The sequence below is a fragment of the Manacus vitellinus genome, unplaced genomic scaffold (genome assembly GCF_001715985.3).
Source record: "Manacus vitellinus isolate BGI_N305 unplaced genomic scaffold, ASM171598v3 scaffold_3_pilon, whole genome shotgun sequence".
In the NCBI taxonomy this organism is placed as follows: Eukaryota; Metazoa; Chordata; class Aves; order Passeriformes; family Pipridae; genus Manacus; species Manacus vitellinus.
The window spans coordinates 34,626,761-34,646,959 of NW_021940535.1; the positions used below are offsets into that span (position 1 = coordinate 34,626,761).

The 20,199-nt window shown below is 42.7% G+C and overlaps 1 protein-coding gene across 1 annotated transcript in view; it reads right to left on the bottom strand.

Annotated features, from left to right (window-relative positions):
- The window catches only part of FAM171A1 (family with sequence similarity 171 member A1), an 88,264-nt gene extending 69,668 nt beyond the window's left edge, over positions 1-18,596 (bottom strand). Inside the window, exon 1 of the mRNA XM_018075163.2 lies at positions 18,416-18,596. Within this exon, the coding sequence (XP_017930652.1) occupies positions 18,416-18,596 (181 nt within the window). The remainder of the gene's footprint in view (positions 1-18,415) is intronic.
- Positions 18,597-20,199: the final 1,603 nt, after the last annotated feature.

The following is a 20,199-nucleotide window of genomic DNA, read 5'->3' on the forward strand; positions in this document are numbered from 1 at the left end:
CAGAGCAATTGTACTGAGGTATGTGCAAGTCGGAAAACCAACTTTGTCAGAGACATGGATAAAATCTTTATAAAAGCCTCTCTGCTGTTTTTCAATTTTACAGGACCATGTGCAAGCTACATTCATTTGGATAACACCATAGAAGGAAAATATGAGGGATTATCAGGCTCTCACTAGTTTATTATCAACTGGATAGGAATTAATTGCTTTCTTTTTTGAACACCTGTGGCTCTGTATTGCTAAGGGTTTTCAGTATCTCTGTTGGTAGTGACCCCATGTGCCCAATCTTTAATCTGTGAAAACTTTAATTTTTTTTTACCTTGTTTTTCTTTTTTTTTTTTCTAACATGAGGGTATTTGTACAACTGCAACTTTCACTGAACTCAACCAGATGGATCAAGCTGTTGGGTTACACCCCCATCTATCCACATCCCTGCATGGCAGTGAAGGCCAGCAAAATGCCTTATTCCATGAACTATGACTTCACTATTTCAGTCACTCTTGCAGATAAAAAGTATTGAAAATTTTGCACTGGATAGTACAATATTACTACTAACAGTGAAATGCTTGGAAATATCCTCTGATTCACAATGGTGAAGTGAAGCAGAATTCTGTTTTAAGACGAGGTCAATCAGATTCAAGAAATGCTCACAAGGCACTTGCTATGGAGATGAAAATCCAGTCTGTTCCAGTACCATACTCCCACACTTTCATAGGGCTCATGATTCATATCCAAAACTGTGTTCCAAGCATATTTAGGTCAAACACAGAAGTTAACATATTGCTGCACTTCGTTACCTTTCAGTGTCTACAGAAGGAGATGTGGTCACTCTTGCATACCACCTGTAATTTCTGCAGTACTGTGTTCACAGATCGGATGGTAGAGGGGCCATTTGGTGTGATCCACAATATAATACTGTGGCATCTCACCCAGTCCCCACTTCTGTTCTGCATACAAGCACCAACTGCAACCATGCATACAATCTACTCACTCTGAAAACAACATGAAACGAGACAGACTCCCTTTACTTCCAGCTAGGAATGATTTGCTTTTCATGTTCTGCAGGTAACAATCATCCTGCTCCAGACTGAAAGCAAAGGAGACAAGGTAGACCTATGAGACCAAAGAAGTGGGGAAAAAAGTTAAAAAATAAAAAAATCAGCAACCCAAAAAAAATCAAGTACAGGCTATTGCTGGTGCCTATAATAGCTTTCAGAAAGTCAAATAAACACAGATTACTAGCAAGGAAATCTGAAGTTTATGTAATACACAAAGTCTTGAGACTATTAGCAAAAATTATGAAGTGCTCCAAAGTCTACAAATGGTCCCCAAGGAAATAATTCTAAAATAATAATAATAAAAAATTAACCAGAAATCACAAATTGCATTTTTTCTGGCATAAGACCCGTATATTTCTTGGAATTAAATATCTGTCTTTTTATTAAAAACATCCATGTCTGTTCATGCTGGGTTTAAAACAAGACCGGAAGACATTTGCTTGATTAACACCCTTGCTATCATGTTTTAACTCTTTAAAGAATCACACAATAAAAAGTCAGCATCTGATTCTCATCAGTTCACAATGCAGTCCATTTTTTTTATTAAAAAAATATTAACTTTATTCTTCATTCGTAATATAAACCAAGAGAGAAAGTAAAGAGTTAAAGCTGTTTGGCAGCTGTTACTTTAAACTCCTTTGGGTTTTACAAATTGCAGAGCATGTCAGTTCCTCCACCCTGGAACTTTTTTAAAACACCCAAGCAGGGGAATGTCATAGCACAATCATCTGCCATCAGTACAACAGTCAGAGATATGATATAGCAGAGGACCTCCTCCTCCAAATATGTCACTTGTAATAAATTATGGTGTAGCCAGGAGCTGATTGAGACCAGACAGACAGAGAAATAAAAATTAAGAGAGTATGTAGAATCAGACATGACCTATATAGAAGTGACGGGTAAGGCTGAAGAGAGCAGTATGATTTCTTAGAGGGAAAAGATATATGGAGAGGAGGGACAATGACAGAGCCAATGACACTCCTCACTGAAGGGGACAAGCAAAAGCATAAAACCTTGAGCACTGTTATTAAAAAGGAGCAGTCTGAAGCAGTATTCAAGCACACAACACACCAGTTTCATGTTAAAGGTGCTCAGAAAATAAAGATTAACATATGGCATTAAAACACAGCCACAGCAAATTTGGATCAGAGACCAGGTCAGCATTGCAAGACCTGCCAGGCAAGCACCACATAATCAGAGACTGTCTTTGAACAGAATGCCTGGGACAGAACGTTTTACACAAGTAAGAAACGCTTATGTTTAAAATTCTTCAAAGAAATGCCCTTTTTCCCATAAACTCATCTTTTCTGCACATATGGAGAAAGGCTATTCCATAATACAAACATCACATCACTACATTAAGCCCCAATGTCTGGGCAATACAAACACCCTCTCAAAGCAGAAAAACCAAACATGAATAAAGTAGCTAATATTAAAAGATAGATAAAATGCTACCCCATCGTTTCATAACCTTGCACTAAATTTACCTCATCTATAAAAACCCACTTCCATCAAGTCCAAGCTGCCAACAATAACTAAAGAACAGTAAACTACCCTCCAATCTTGTACTCAGTATTTCAGGATAGTAGTTCTAAACCAATCCTGAGCATGTCAGCCTTTGGCAAATTAGGGTGGACACATTCCTCCCTTACCAGTTTAGAACAAGAACCAAAGCCAGTAAGACAAAGATAAGTACCTTTCATGTACTCTCTTCTCTTTTGTTTACCTCTTTCAATCACTTGCATTTTCATGTGAACTTTTTTCCTCTGTTTCTACCTTACTTGCTTTTCTCTGTTGCACAGCTGACAGCATTAGAAGTGGTCACAAAGTAGAACTTCTGCTATTTAGCTCCCTTTCTTTTAGCAATGGAGAACACTAAAAAACGCAAAAACTTGACAGATTACAGCCCAGAAGAACCTCAGTCACAGGCTGGGGCCTTCATGCACTACTGCTGTTTACAGATATCTAACAGCCAAGCAAGAAGTTACAGCAGCGGTAGGCAGTGCAAGCCCAGCATCTGCAAGAACTGAGAGCAAAACAATGAGACACTTGTTACAAGCTCACGCAGCAAGGCAAAAACAACTGCACAGCAGCCACCATTCTTCTGAATGGAAGCCAACAAGATGATTGCCTTTTCATTTCCCCCAATGAGTTCACAAAATATTCATAAGAATCATCCTTCTATTTTAATTATTGCACAGATTCATGCAATCTGGATGCAGAGTTACTCAAAAGGCAGCAGCAGCAGGGCTGGGGTGAGCATGAAGAGCAGGAGCACAGCCTGCTCATTGCTGTATGTTCTGCCATACCAGCCCACAATGAAGAAGTTGCAGTTTAGGATCCTCAGTTGACAGAAAGCCAACACAACAGACCTTCTAAGTCTGGATGCAACATGCCAAAAAGAAGACAAAGGACTGGTCAATACCACAAGGATAAGAAGCCACAGGATATCGCCACGGCTGTCAAGCCAACTAATCTTCCCTCAAGTATGAACAACACAGAGAAACACAGTGCTCGCTACAGCCCCATCTATGCACATCCCTCTGCGGTAGTAAAAGCCAGAGGAATGCCTTATTCCACCTACACAACAGGCATCTCTCTCCAGGAACTCCTGAGCAACCAAATCCTTCTCAATCGCTTCTGACTGGGATTAAGAATCTGGGAGAAGAAAAGACACATGGATGAGAACATTTCAGAAGCCGAAATACAGATGTATTTCAAACAACCGGAAGGACAGGTTGAAACACTATCAAGTTTTCAGGGACAACTAGCTGCTTTAAGACATGTAGATGTGGCACTCAGGGACATGGTTTAATGATGGACTGGGCAGTGTTGGGTTAACTGTTGCACTCAATGATCTTAAAGGTCTTTACACATCTAAGCGATTCTATGATTCTTTGAGTGAACACCCAGGTAATAAAACTTCTGCAATGAAGAGTTGGAAACATGGGTCAGAAGCAAGTTCAAGTGAATCTGACAAACCATAAAGTATCTCCAGAGTTGACACAAGGACGGATAGTCTCCAGAAACAAGAATCAGGAAATAACTAAGCAACTCTCAGCAAAACTCCCCGATGAACTATTCATCTCCTTCATACTTCAGCCTGAGTGTGCCCCTTGCTCTAAGAGAGCCATAGAAGCATACTGAGGAGGACACACATTCATCTCCTCTGAAAGTCAAGATCATCATTACTATGTGAAGAAATTCTTGGTCACTTCACCGAGGCCATTATCTACACCAAAGCACCAAAGCTGCTGGCAACAGAAGTCCTGTCGTCAAAAACGACAAGTGTGGCAGAAGATTCAGCTACCAGATATATTCTGAAAGGATGGTTTGGAGTGTTTACAAACTAAAAAAGATCAATATACAAGACACATAATTTACACATTTATCTAAGTAGGCATAATTTTATTTTATATTTCTGATAAAGAAAAACGACAGCCTATCAGTTCCAAACAAGTATACAGAGTGTGCAGGAGCAGTTAGAAGTCAAGGACCTACTATCACTACCAAAGAGAAGAATCTACCAGTACGGATTTTCAGTAATGTAACTTGCAGAATGAGACATTATTCTGTCACTTTTACCTGTATTAAGAATATCCATGAAATTCCCATTCTCTCATTATGAGGTATTGTGGCTCTAGTTGAATGTCTTGCCTTACTTTGAGGTAATACTACCTTGGAAGTATGCTTTTTATTTTTCCTTTGGTCACAAAACCATCACTACAGAATCACAAGGCTCTAGCACAAAGCACCACTGCTTTGGGAAGAGAAATGGAAATACATGGAATTCACACATCTGATTCATCACTTGGTCAATTTTAGGGTGTTTTAACTACCTCTGGAACTATAGTTATCTTGAAACAGATAAAAAAGATAAACAGTAGGTCTGATCTCTATTTTAATGCTAAGCATACTTGTGTTTCTATAAAGGATAATTTTTAATAGTATCAAAGGCACTATCACAGCCTAAAGGATGAATTGTCTTGAACTATTGGGATGAGAGAAAAAATTTTAAATTATACAGTTTTATGTGAAAGATCTAAAAGTATATCTGAAAAAAAGGTGGATTTTAATAATAAAGTTGCTAATTTGTAAGAACTCCTGACAATAGTATACAAATACCATGAAACTGCAGGAAAAAAAGCCAACCAGAAGCCAGTGATGTGTAATTAGAGGTCTCAACAGACTGTTTAAAAATCCTGAACACGGAAGTACACATACTCATACACTCAATTAGTTCGCATGCCTTCTATCTGCTAGCAAGGGTTTATTGCAAATCTATTGCCACAAACAGGAAAGAACAAAACACATCTGTATGCATTTGCAAGCCAAAGCTGCTTTGAACAAAGCCAGGGAGCAGAAAAGACGACGCAACTTCTGGTGTTATTGAAATAGCCACAGCAATCCAAGGACAAAACTGAAGCCAAGTGTCCTGGAGAACACATTAATTTCATAGAATAATGACCATTTACAAAGGACCATCACTGTAAATTGTTCAAAGTACAGAATATCATGCCGTGAACAAATAACCGAAAATGGTGGAAAATGCATTGCAGTTTTACTACTGTGAAGTAAGCTTTGATTCATACCATATGGGCTTACAGGACAAACATGTGTGCATGTCTGCACATGTGTGCATGAGTGCTGAGGTCTCCAACGCGCAATTGTAGCCATCCCAGTTTCTTAGCAGAAGTAAGAAGACAGGAGGATTCCAAAAAACAATAAATTCATAGTTTTTATAGAATCAGTCAGGACAACTAATCATACTGACTCGCTATTTTGGTCTCAGAAACCCGGTAATTAACTAAGACAAACTAAGGTGTGAAGATAGCTAGGTATTATACTGATACTAGGTATTATGTTCATATTTGGTCTTCTCTTTACAAGGTTTTTACAAACCCCCTAAAACCTAACAAAACCAATCACACCAGTACGTGAATAATTCATGACAAGGAAAGGGATCAATGGACTTATTATTAAGTTCTTTTCTTTTTCCCTATTTTGTTTAATGTGGTATAAAACATACAGTCTTTTTATTTTGCCCTCCGGCTAAGAGGTCCAGTGAATGCAGTACATAGCTACCTCATAAAAATCATAGATCATCAGTCTAGGTTTAAAGCACAAAAAAGTGAAACCAAATACTATACTAGAAGCAAAGGGAACATTCTTTACGAATGCAATTAGTTATCAGCAAACTGCCTGAAATCAACATTTATCAGTGTTGCCTCATTCTTTGAATTAAAATAATTGCTTCCTACGGCATTTTCTTGTAACTACAGACAAGTACTAACTTTTTAAAAGCACCTTGAATTTGAAGGGTTTTATCCTCCAGCTGCTTCAGAGCACGAAATGAGATTCTGACGTTACCTGTAACATCAAGTTTGCAAGTACATTTGAAATATAATTTATAAGCAGTCTTATAAACTAATCTGTAGGTTGTCTTTCATCAGACTGAAATAAAGCTAAAAATTAAGCTCACCTAAATAGAGAAGGGAAGGTGAGGAAAAAAGCAAGGAGAAAAGGAAGATGTATCTTAGGACTTGTAGCTGGAATCCATTCAAATTTCATTTCCTACACAGGAACTTTAACATGCCTTCCTATCATCTTTATGCTTTCTCTTTTTGCCTCCTTTTTTTATCTTCTTACTTTCTTAACATATATATATGTTCAGAAACCAAGCTTGCCATTCATTCTGAGGGCAAGTGGGTGTGTATGTACTTACACAAAAAAAAAAACAACTCAAATTTGAACATCAGTGCAGCAGGTGGGAGCTGCCTGCCTCCCCAGGAGGCTGAAAGCAAGCTCAGACAGATGACACACCACTGTGCTGCCCACTACCAGGCACCTATATGGCTTTACCCTTTACACTCATGCAAGTGCAATGAAGAAACGCATGGAACTGCAAGAAGAAGGTGAATAAATCTGAAAAGTATTTCACAAGGGTCCAAGTAGAAACTCCATTACTGAGTATTGGTAAATTCACTAAAAGTTCCCTAATTGTTAAAGTAAAAATGGCATGAATTAAGACCCAACTGTTGCGTGGCCTTGATTTACTTCCCAGCCCTGACCTAGACAATAGATCATCATGGTCACTGCACTTTCTCTTTACTCCTGACTTTATTTTCTGCAGAAGACATATCTTCCTCATCCTGTGACTAGAGAGCAAGAAATGAGTGTTTCTTCTCCTAGGAAGATACACTCTTTTATTAATTCTAGCTTTTATTATACACTCAAGAGGTTATAAGAATAACTTAAAGATGCAACTTAGCAAGAGAAAGTGCTATTCCTGTTGGCAAACATACCCACCTCCTTCAAAGCCTTTGGGCTGTTAAAAGCTGTTTGGAATTTTAACAACATTTGGAGTAACTAAGGCTGCACTTTACTGTCTCCACAAAGACACACCAGAAAGTAAGCAATGATCTGCAACCTGATACTGTCAGATACCATTTGTTTATAGCCAGCTCCAGATGTAGCAAAGCTCTTTCAGGACAGAGTATTTAGAGTATATCCTTACTATCTGTTAACCTTATAGCAGTAGACAGAACTGCATGAAGTAACAGTGAGGCAATGAGATTTTCTACCCCATGTCAGCATCATGGTCAGGGAACACCGCTGAGCATTTGCTTTTCCTCCCATTCAATATATTCCTCCTTGGAAACACTAACATCACCACAGGCACACAGAGCACTTGGACTGAAGAAACATCTGAGGGAGTTTAGCCATAAGAATTTTAGCTTTAGTATTTTCCCCCATGCAGTTAGGCTAGGGGTAAGGGAAGATGACTCTTGATCATTCTGAGCAGCTAACTGATGCAAGACTTGATACCTGAATGAATTAGATATTAAAATGCATCTTTGTTTATGTGCAATCATCCATGGTAAGCAAAGATTCTCTATTGCTCTGAAGGAACCTACAGGGCTATCACTTATTTAAGAGTTTGATCTTGAGAGCTTATATATACTCTTTTTGGATTTTTCTTCACCACAAAAGAATTTATTAAAGTACGGCGTATTCTTAAAAGCATGCGTTAACTTGCACATGGGAATAAACATTACCCCTCTAGGACACCACCACAAAAACTCAGTTACCTAGACTCTCACCCCTCAAAACCCAGGGATATTTTTCTGTGCATAGAAAGTCAGCTTGTGACATGACACTACTCGGATCCCTTTTCTAATGACAACATCTGCAGAGAGGGCTCACTCAGCTCTTTCAACAGCAATAGTAAACCACACCTTAAAAAAAACAACAAAAAAACCAAATGAAAGAAAAACCCCCAAGAATCACTGAAAGATTAATTACATACTCATAGGTAAAATTACTAATTAAAACAACATCTCCATCAAGATTCTGAACATAGCTAAAGAATGTCAAGTAGTTTTTGCTGATGTAAAGCTTCACAGAGTAGATATTCAAAGTTGAACTAAAGATGGAAGCCTTATCAAATGTCTAGAAAAACTAATAGTTTTCAACAAGAATTTTAGTACATCAGGTTCTTTTCCTTCAACAACTGATTTTTAAAGTACTTTTACTAGTTTAATATTCCAAAGCCTGCTGCAGCTATAACTCAACAGCTTACAGCAATAAGTAAACTGGAAATTCATCCCATTAGAAGTTCTTACTCCTACTGCTTCAGGCTGCTTGAAGAAAGTGTATCTTTAATTTTCATGTAACCTGCTAATGTCAATACCTACATTAAGTAAGCCTAATGCCATAGTTCCCTCTAAAAAGTTTTAATTAGCAGTATACTAAATAATGAAATAACTATCTTATAAGACCAAAGGAAATTTGAACCTTTGAAGAAAATGAGTGTCTTCAAATTAAAGTTTTTACAGTAGGGAAAAAGTAATAGTCCCACACATAGGTATACCACAGAACAAAAAAAACTACAGCTCTCCTTTCAAACATCAGTGTTCAGGAGTCCTGTAAATCATACATCATGAACCTAGAGACTGGCTCTAACTTATTTGCCAGGACCACATGCTGAAATAAGCTGAGTTGCAAGAATATTCTGGGTACTAGCAGTAAAGCTAAAAGAGCAAGTATATTGCTGTTTTTCACTGTGTCTGTCAATGTTGTTAGCACAAGTAGCTTTTTTAACTACTGTAACATTTGCCCAGGTCAGCATGCTACTCAGCAGGTTCCAGAAGTTGCCAGGAGCATGACTCAGAGGGAAGTAAAGCAAGCAACTGTTGCTCCCATCTTGAGCTGATGTCTCCCATCCCGCAAACACAATGCAATGCCTGGACAAGTTTATCCCCTCCCGTCCTTGTCTGCCTCAACCCCTGCAGACCATCAGCCCTGTCTCCGGAGCTCCTGGATCCATTTATTTCCCTAGCAATGCCTGCCCAACTCAAACACAAACAAGGAAAGGCCATGAGCAGTCCCTAGCAGGCTCTCCTGCCTGTCATCAGCAAAAGCAGTCCAAGTCTTTCAGGACAGGAGAGGGAGGGCCAACACAAGGACAGAAGGAGGAAGGGTAGGATTAGGAACGAAAAGTTCTTATCTCTCAGCAGACACTCCAATCTAAGAGTCATCACTGCAGAAGTGCAGTGACTAAGGAAAGCAAGGCAATTATCTGCAGGAAGGTGGGAATCTCTCCAGCTGACAGACAGATCAGAGGAGTAACTAGACACTGTGAGGCCTCATGTGCTAATTACACCAAATCATATGTTGATGCCTAGCTGGCAAAGTTACTTTACCAGAAGGCTATTCTAAGTGCCTCTACTGCTCCACCACATTTCTTTGGCATTCAAATGGGCCAAAATATATCATTTTCTCTCAAGCCATTCAGAACATCCAGGTACTAACCCATCTGTTACCCTACAAATGGGAGAAACACTCATGAGCACTACATCTCACAGTTCACTCGAGTTGAAACTGTGGATGAAACTCTGTTTAAACTTCCATGAAGGGTACAACGTGGAATATCCCAGGCAGAGACAAAAACCTATTCTGACAGAGACATAGACAGTTGCAACTGAAAGTGTCTTAAATCATGTGGCAGGACTCAGATCCAGGTCTGCCAGCATTAACTGCTACAGCGCAGTTTTTTGTCTCCTGTAGGCAAATTAGTTTTTAAGAAATTCTTTATGCTTTTACTTCGAGCAATGAGGTGCTATCTTGTTTTCGGACAATAGTAATTTCCTTTAAGCAGTAACTTTTAAAACAGTGAACTTGCTAAATATTGTACCTTACATATTATGTTCTAGTTCTACAAAAAAATTTAGTTATGCATTCACGGGCACTGCTGCCATGAAGTCCCTATTTTCCTTTACCACCTCCTCTCAGCCCTTTCTTCTGCACCAGCAATAGCATTTGTATAATTCTAATTAATCCAACCAGGGAAATGATCCAGGTGAAGAGAGAACTGGTACATACAGGAGTTTTCAGTTGGATAACTTCCTTGATCTGGTTTACTACATTGATGCCAGTAAGAGAAAAGAGATAAAGGTGAGAGTAACAAAGTAGTTTAATCCAAAATAAATCAACCCTTGGGAATACAAAACTAATTAAAAGTACAGCAAAAACAGGTAGACAAGTCCAAACAACTCTGCAAGCCTCCATATTTGTTTCTAAAGATTTCTTTTTGTTTATTTACTCCTGGGAGTGAAACACCCAGGCATAATAATAGGCATAACAAACATAATGCTACAAAGACAAATGATTTAGAAATGTAAATAGACAATAACTCTTGTTTGAGCCTTGAGAAACACAAGATAACCCAGCCAGGTAATCCAAGAGTGTGTTCCTTTACACAGTTTATTACATTGTATATATTCCGTAGCTCAAGGCCAAGCCAGAGGGCAACACCGACCTCATGAAACTTTCAGTTACAGTATCTGAGGGAGGATTCATCTGACTAAATGAGGGCACAAACAGTGTTGTATAGGCGGCCACGCTCGTCAGTAGGGATTCACACAGCAGGATTCCTCTGACCAAATGTACTTAACTCCAGGTTACAGGAATGATACTCAGTTCCATTAGCTGAGAAGATTAGATATTCACGTCTGTAAAAGGACCGTGGGTGACTTGCTAAGATGCAGACGCTGCAGACACCCAAGTCAGACGAGACACCTCCTACCCTGGACGACAACCACATATCCCCGTGTGAGGAATCTTACATCCACATAGCAAGTACACACAGAGATGACATCTTTGGATCTTAATCTTTCACTTTGCACAACTGTTCATGGTATGGTGAAGAACAAGAGGGCTGGATAAAACTGCTGATACATTAATTTCCTCCCAGCAGCAGTACAAATGCAGCATTTACCTTAATATGGTGTTTTCTTACCAAGTCTCACTAAATCACTTGAGAAATACTTGTTGCAGTATTAATATGTGCCCTTGCTTATAAAGGATGAAAGACACTGTGTTTTCAGTCATGACAATCACAAAGGTGGGATGAAATAAGAGGGAGCACCAAACACCAGTATCACCTCTGTTAATTACTGCAGGAAGAAGAAAGGGCACTGTTTCCTTTTACAAAACGGGAGTACTTTCTGCCTCTACCTCTTATTTACCTCAGCATTCACTGACTGTCAAGGCAAGCTCCCCTTTACTGTTAAAAATTGCTATTGTATTACTTACACCTACCCCACAGTATAGCAGCTCTCAGCACTCCTGCAGCTAGAACTAAACTTGAAGCATTTTGCACCTTATTGGATTGAGTTCCTTTGTTGTCCCCAAGTCAAAAGGATGCTGCTACTTCCTTCCCCTTGGCTTCCCCCCATGCTCCATTTCCTCTCTGTTGACTGCAGTTGCCACTGTGTCTCCTCAAAGTCAGGTTCCTACAGGGCAGAGAGGCTGAGGGTGGCCCCTACAAGTCACCCCAGTTCCACCCACAATGTGGTGTCCATTCTACTGTTATGTGCTCTTGCCTCCCCATCTGAAGAGCAAATAGAGCAGAAGAGAGAGTTTTCCATGGTGCAGATTTCTACTCACAGTGACAGGGAGGTTTCACCTCCCAGTGCACGAGGTGTACAAATAATGAATAAAGACAGGATTTCGCTCCCTAGTATGCCTCCACAGTATGGCACAGGCAGTGACAGCTCACAGAACTGCAATAACTAAGAGTAGGAACAAGTAAAAGACAGCTTCGGTGTTGGATTTCCAGGGACTTTTGTGTGCTGCCTGCAGAAACTGCTTCTATTCAAAACATACTTTATATCTACAGCAGCTCTGCTTAAATACACCCAATCCCTCAAGTAGCAGGGAGCCAAATTTAGAGACTATACTGCATATAAATTAAATTTTTCCTTCAGTTCATCTCAAGATCTCTTGCTCTCCAAGCTAGCAAGAGTGGAATGGATATATCTGAGTCAGAACATCAGCATTTTACATTAAACGAAAACATTGCTCTATGTTGAAATATACTTAAATACTCCTTTCAAGGGCTCAGATTCGCCATTATGTCAGCTGTGACTGTCTTACTATTTTAAAGTGAAAGATTCGATGCACTTAGTAAAAGCAACAAGAAATTACAGTATGCTCACATTCTTACGGCTCTATAATTAACAAATACATACATATTTTCCAGTTTCTAATAAAACTAAAATATTTTTACAGTATTTGTAAAAAGCATGTGTATAATGCTTATTATCCATGCACAGCAAGCCAGACATTGCATTAACTGAAAGCTTAATGTAAACCAGCTTTCAGGAAAATGTTTCTGGAATTTCTGAAGTGAAAAAAAAAGCACTCTGTTCTCTTTGTCATTTCCTAAAACAAAATGTTTTAGTGTTTATTATTAGTGTGTATTATACCTAGTGTTATTAAATCAATTTGTTCTAGTAAAACACAACAAATTTACACAGGTTTCTTGCCTCCCTTATTTGTGCTCCCTGGCAGGTAAATGGTAAAACCACTGAGACCTGTGGGAGAAGCAGAATACCAAAGCAACAGCTCTCTCAGAAGTTGCCTTTTTTCATATCCGAAGGCAGAACAGATATATACTGGAGCAAAGGAAAATTAATCTTACAAAAATGCAGCTTGCATAAGGTAACGAGTGTATACACCAGTAGAAATACTGAAAGTGCACACGTTGATTTCAAGTTGCAGGTATTTTTTAGAGATTACTTTGTTTGCCTATGGCTGACTGGAAAAATAACTCTCTCTAAATTATACGCTTGAGATACGCAACAATGTATTGATCAACTGTACTAGAGCAATTTGAAATGTGGAAGAGAAACAACCACACTGCTATGCAATGGCCAGACTTCAAGCAGGGTTGTTGAGAAATGCCATTAAAGCTGAACCACCAAGCTACCAGGTACTGCACAAACCTATTGTGACAAAACCTATGCATTGAGTTTCCTTGCCATGCATTTCCCTCTTGGTTTTCTTCATGCACCATGACTGGTTAGTCATTGCCAACAGAAGACAAGAGTAAAAAACTACTCTGAAGTTTGTACTAACAGGAAGCAGATTGACATTTCTGTTCCTCCATGCACCAAAACCATAAGAGATTTCCACAGTTTTCCAACAAATCTAAATGCACAATCCTTCTTTCTCCCCAGCACACAAATACATATAGCCAGGCTTCTGTTAAACTAACAATTACAATTAACAATGATAAAATTGCATTTTATTGCTACCAGAAACCTCTCCTGCAGAAACAGGAGTGCTATTTGCAACCATTCACCTGGCCAAAAGTTGGCACAGAAAGCAGCTGTTACTAAAATTTCATGAACCAGGTTCTAGTCTCAAGCAGGAAGAGGCATCAGTGTGGGGTTTAAAAAAAAAAAAAAAAGACAAGTGAGGAGGAAGGAAAAAGGTTAGTTTAACCTTTGTGTTAGGTAACAGATGGCAGTTTACACCATCTAAAGACGCAGGTGGACAAATGACCACAGGGAAAGCCAGCCTGTAAATTTGCCATCACTTGACACGTGCATACAAGCATTATTTAAGGTAAGCTGAATCACTTACTGCAAGGTACCACAAGCTGAAAGAGCAAACACAAATGTTTAGGAGAAAAAGACTGCAGTTTTAAACCCTCAGATCACCTAGGTAACTTGTTCATCTGACTGAGAGAAATCAGTTACTAGGCATTCACAGGCATTAGCAGTTCAAGGGAAACAAGAAAAAAACCCCCAACAAACCAACCAATGAAAACCTAGTGCTTACCTGGATCTGACAACTGATAAAACCAAAAAATACCTCATTCTCATGAAGACTTTACAATACTATCTAGTACTAAGTAAACAATTTGCTCCTCCACTAAAATAAAGCAATGTCCTTTGCACTGCTTTAGAGCAATTTAGCTTCTATTCTGATGAGTCCATTTGTGGTCTCAATGAAATAAATGTTTGCATTTGAAGGTCGTTAGTAATTTGCAGAGAAAATACGGCAGTGCAAGAGGAAAGACTTCATTTCTGCATCATTTAAACTCTATCATCATGGCTAAAACTGCAAGGTTTGGATAACTGGCTTTAAAAAACAAAAAAGCCAAGAACTTGAGGGCCTCCTCACAGCTGTTACTGTGCTGTCCAGAAAAGAAGCCTTGCAGAATGTCCAGCTGAAATGGTTGTGAAGTTAGCTTCCACAATGTCAAGTACTGTAATGGCTGCTTGCAAGCAGGCAATTCCAAACAGCAGCACTCAAGCATCAACGCTCCTGTCCTCTGTGCACACAGGGGGAGGAGATACTATGAATTCTGACTAAGCAGCAACAACTGAACTTTTATTCACTACCATACTGGGGAAAAAAGTATCTGCCTTATCTCATTCTGGGAGTGTGACGGTGGGACATCCTGAGCATATTCATCTACTGGGTGCTATTTATTACTCAAATGTTATTTTATTATTCATAACTTCTTCTAACTAATAAAATAGGAAGATCAATTAAGATAAGAGTTAAAACCAATACCCACTACAGCAGACAAAAGTAATACCAGATTTCTGCACTATGACACAATATTCTAGGATTTCTCTTAAAAGAGCCTCCCCAGTATCTAAGAATGAATGATCCTCATCTTTACTGAGAAGCAAAGTTTGTAGGCAGTGAAGAAATTTAATCCCTTCTCAAATTACACTGATTTTGCTTACATTATCCCTGGGTTAGTGCTACCTCTTCATAGAACTGTTAAATTCCTATTTGCCAAGGTTCCCTAAGTTTAAAAGCGAACTGTTCATATGAAGAACACGCACTGTGTATTTTGTGTACTCATCAGAAAAATCACCAATGTCAACAGCACTGCAGTTTAAGGGTTGGCTTGGAGTTTCTTAATTAAAATTGCTACACATTCATTTCAGCATTCAAACAAGTTTAAGCTCTGGAATACCTGATAAAACAATTAAAAACCAACTAAAAAAACCAACCAACCAAAACCTCAAAACCATCATTCATTCCTAATCTGAAATACTTGTCAAGTTTTATGTATTTGAGAGAAGTTACAGAGGTAAAGCCTTACCAGTCCTAAAGTGTGCCTTCATGGATGTCTAATGACCTCTGTGCTGGGGCTCTAAGCACCAACACCAACAAAAATTAACAACTCAGCTGTGAGGATTTTACCATATGAAAGAAAACAAGGTACTGAAAGTTAGAGGGTACCTTTGTGACCTTCAGAGGCCACAACAGAGCTGCATAATGAATCAAATAAGGTAACAGTTGTGCCAAAGTCATTCAATTTTCTAAATAGTGTGCTAAGTGCAGAGCTTAATTACCAGTACTTTCCATATTCACAAATTACATAATCAGTCTGGCTGAGGAGAATTTGAAGCTGGGACTGTCTGAACATCCGTCTGAGAGCAATGAAGGAGAGAAATGCTTGATGCAAAGCATCCCTCCTCATCCCTTCCTTAATCAGAACACTGACTACAAATCCTACCCTTCAAATAGCTCCAAATCCAAGACTTATTTATTTGGTCTGTTAACACAGACATCGAACATCTTAACTGTGTCTCATCTAATCTGTTCCACCACAAGGAGGGTTCTCCACCCTAGTCTTATGTAAACTGTCCAACAATAAATACTGCAGCTGAAGCAATTATTCCCTAATGGCATCCTCTGGCTTTCTCACATCCACCTTTATTCCAATCCCTTGGTTTTTAACTAGTATATTCCCAGTCACAAAGGGAAAGCCAGTCACCTGCAACCATCCCTGAACTTTCACAATAGCCCTTCACCTGTACCTACAGCTATCACCAAGGTGCTAAAAGGGCAAGAGGGAAAAACAGTTGTTTTAGGCTTTACAACCATTTAGCACTTCCCTTCTGTGCTGTGTGTATACGTATTGGGAATGTACCTGGTGCTAAAACTGTTTTCCACAGAAAGTGTTCACACCTGATATTCAGAAACTTACTCAAGGCTACAAGCTGGTATGACATAAACTTTCAAAAAGAGATTCACAGTAAGTAGCTGGTAACTAGAGAGCAGAATAGACTTTGATATGAGATCAGTTATACATATCCTCTTTTACCAATGTACATGTCCAAAGACTAAAGATTAGGCTTGTAATTGGGCTTTGGAAAATGAAAATATCTCTGAAAACTCACATGTTCTTACACGGAAGATAAAATTAGACCATTCTATTTAGATAAGAATGTTCTCTACTCACTGACATAGCTGCTATTACTTAAATAATCAGTCATCAGTCTTGATGTAGATGTAGCAGCTACAGAGACAAGCCTTTCCACACCATCTGAATTGAGTTTGACAACAGCAGATGAAATCGACAGGGCAGTTGAAAGGCACTAATTTTGCCAATAGCTCACCACTTCGATGGCATACGTGAAGGAGATCTTCCATATTATACAGAAATTACAATAGATTTTTATATTATCTTAGTATCTGAAGTGATAGCCTCATGGGAAAAACACAGCTCTGGTTTTCTGGTATGCTTATAAATACACTCAGTATATCCTGAGTTTAGTGGCCTTTGAGTTATAGTTTAGTACTTTTTATCCAAAACTCCTATTGCTTTGTCCTTTAAAAAAAAAAAGGCAGAGTCTGACATTACATTTAATGTTAGACTGCCTAGCATGGTAGGTTTTTCCACAAGACACCTTTACCTTTTGACTACTCTGTATGAGAGCACAGGTCCACTTAGATTTTACTCAGTGTACCATAAACACAACCACCAAAAGAAAGAGTCCAAATAAGATTACCTCTAATGTCCTCCTTCTTGCAGCAAGGAATCGCTTACTGATTCTTACCGACATGCGAGGCAGGAAAGCTTTGAGGAAGCAGGACATCACCCTTCGCATGGTGCACTCCCACCCCAGCACAGTGGGAAGGGTGCTGCCAGCCCGCTGCCACGAAGGCTGAGCCGGCGTATGATCGGTCATCCCAGATGACACGTTTAGACACTTGACAACACCTGCCACAAGGCCAACACTGACCACCGGGTAAGGATGCACTAGCACGTCTCGTACACAAGTTTACAAGTTTTCTGCTTCCTGACATACCCAAGGTCCCGGCAGGCACGATGCTGCCGCAAGATCCCTGTCGGAGTCCGTCGGGAGGAGCCCGACAGAGGGGGTACGCTCCTGCCACCAAACGCAAGGCGGAGGATGAGCGGGGCACGAGGGTGTCTCCCCCCTCGCCAAATTTCCCCAGGACCGAGGGCTGGAGGGCAGGTGCACCTCGCCGGCCGAGGGGCTGCCGCCCCACGGCACAGGTGAGGGTCGGGGCAGCGCAGCCCAGGGCAGGACCCGCAGCCCAGCACAGGAGCACCAGGAGCAGCCCCAGGTGGAGGGGGAGCCCCCGCGGCCCCTCGGGCACGGACTCGCTGTGGCTTCTGCTCCACGCTCGGGCGAGGGCAGAGGACGACCCTGCCCGGCCGGGGAGCGTCTCTGCCCGCTGCCCAGGGGCGCCCGTGACCAAGCCCGCCGGCCGGCGGGAGCCCCGCGCGAACAAAAGGCCCGGCCGAGCCCGGAAACGTCCCGGGGCGCGGGCCGAGCCGCGCGCCAAGCGCGGGGGGCGAATCCAGCGCGGGGGGCGAACCCCAGCCCGGCGGCCGCACCGGCCTGCGCGCGCGCTAGCCCTCGCGCCGCCTCTTCAACGCGCCCGCGGTCGGCCCTGCAGCGGCACGGCCCGGGAGGGGAAACCAAGGGAGAAGGACGCAATGCAACAGCCCGGAGGGCGCCGAGGACGTGAAGGGTGGCAGGGGCAGCACAATAAGGCCGAGTGCGAGCCCTCTGCCCCTGCCGGTAACAAAAAGCTCCCAGGCCGCAGGCTTACCTTCGCCTCCCCGGCTGCGGGCTGCGGCTGCGGTTGAGAGCGGGAGAGGTCTTGCACCGCCCGCCCCCCCCTCCCCATCCGACCCCGTCCGGCCCCCACAATGCCAGCCCCCGCCGCCCCAGGGGCCGCCGCACAAAGCGGACCAGTCCCGCCGCCCATCCCGCACCGACCTTGAGCCGCCTCAGGCGCCCCTAAGGTTTTGGTCACCGCCTTCCACACGTTGCAGCCCCCAGCAGCAGAGGAGAAGCCCGCCGACTCTTGCTCATTTCCACCCCCGCGCCCAGCCGCCGCCAGGGAGTGGAATTCGCGCCGGAGCCGCCTGCCTCGGTAGAGAAGGAGAAAGAGCCGCATCAAGGCTGGCCCGCTCCGCCGCCTCCCTCCATGTGCCGTCGCTTGCCCCTCCCTGCTTTTCTCCGCTGCTGCATTGTCGTCCCGCCGCTGCGCCCCGGCTCCGCGTCCCGCGCTGTCCCCGCGGGCGCGGAGGCGGGTGGAAAAGAGGGGGAGGCGAGAGCAACTCCGCGCTCCCGCTGCCTGTCCGCTGGTTTATTCTTCATATTCCCCGCCGTCGCTAATCCCCCCGCTCTCCCGGCGGGATCGGCCCGGCTCCCCGCCCGCCCTAACCCTTACGCGGCACCCCCTGCCCTGCCCCCTTCGCGGCCGGCGGCGCAGCGCCCCCTGCGCCCGCGCCCGCCCCGCCTACCCCGCCCGGGTCGGGGCTGCGCCGGTCGGCAGCGGCTTCGACCGTCCCCCGCCCCCGGCCGGGCCCGCGCCCTGGCCGCTGCCCGGGCAAGCCGCACGGCCCGACCGCCCTTCGCCAGGTGCTGCCGCGCTTACCTGCGGCGGGCGGTCCCTGCCACAGGCCGCGCCGCCGCCGCTCTCCCTCCCCAGAACGGCTGCACAAATGGCCTCTCCGCGAATGCGGCCCCGCCGCCGACAAGCCGGCGGAAGGGACAGCGGGAAGCGGGCGCGGTGCCCTGCTCCCCCGCACGGCTCGGACCCCTGGGGTCGCAGGGTCCCCCACGGCCACGCGTGACCCCCGGCCGGGGCCCCCGCTACTGCTGCTGCTGTGGTATTTAAAGTGGGTTTTAAAAACACAACGAAACAACCAACCACAAAGCAACAGCAAATGCACCCATCTACTGGTTTTAACGCAAAATTGTTTAAAAAATGCTATTGCAAACTGCACGGGAACGGCGAACTCTGGGTTGGAAACGGTGGCATTGAGGGCTGAGATCGGGCACGGCGGCTCCCGCCTCGCCCCGTGCGGGGCACGGCCGGGGCAGCGCTGCGGACACTGCCCAGGGCAGGACAGGCTCCCTGGGGCTTCCTCGCTGCCGTGTTGTACCTTCCACAAAAGCATCTCTCGGAGTGCTTTTCTCCAGGCCAGCGGGGGCTGAACACAAGAGCACAGCCGTCACTCCTCCCTTCCCGGGCTCTGCTGAGCATTATGTGTCCTAAGGGAGGGAGAACAGGCGCTCCTCATGTTTCCTCCAGCACAGAGATTGGTGCTACGGACAGCTATTATGGCAAGTCTTTACACAGCTGTGCAAAGCAAAGCCTCTGCCTCACTGGCTCACGAATTTCCCACGATCTGTTCCCAAATACTGACAATGCTTCAGTTTGCCTGTAAGACTGAAGTTCGTATACCTACAAGTTTAATCTCCCCAAGGTGTCTCGATGCTTCAGGATTTATTTGTAATATCTATTTTTAAATAAAATCTGTCAATAAAATTGCAATGCATTATAATTGATTTTTAGAAGCAGTACACTTTTTTATTTTGTCACTTCAATATTTGGCCAGAGTAGCTATACCATAACCTACCACAAGGTTGTTCCTTTTATGAATTTTATGAAATTCTAGTGCCCCAGAAGTATTAAAACTGATTTTCCAGACTTTTTTAGAGGCACTACAATTGATTACAATATATTTCACTTTGGTTTTACCGTTTACTTT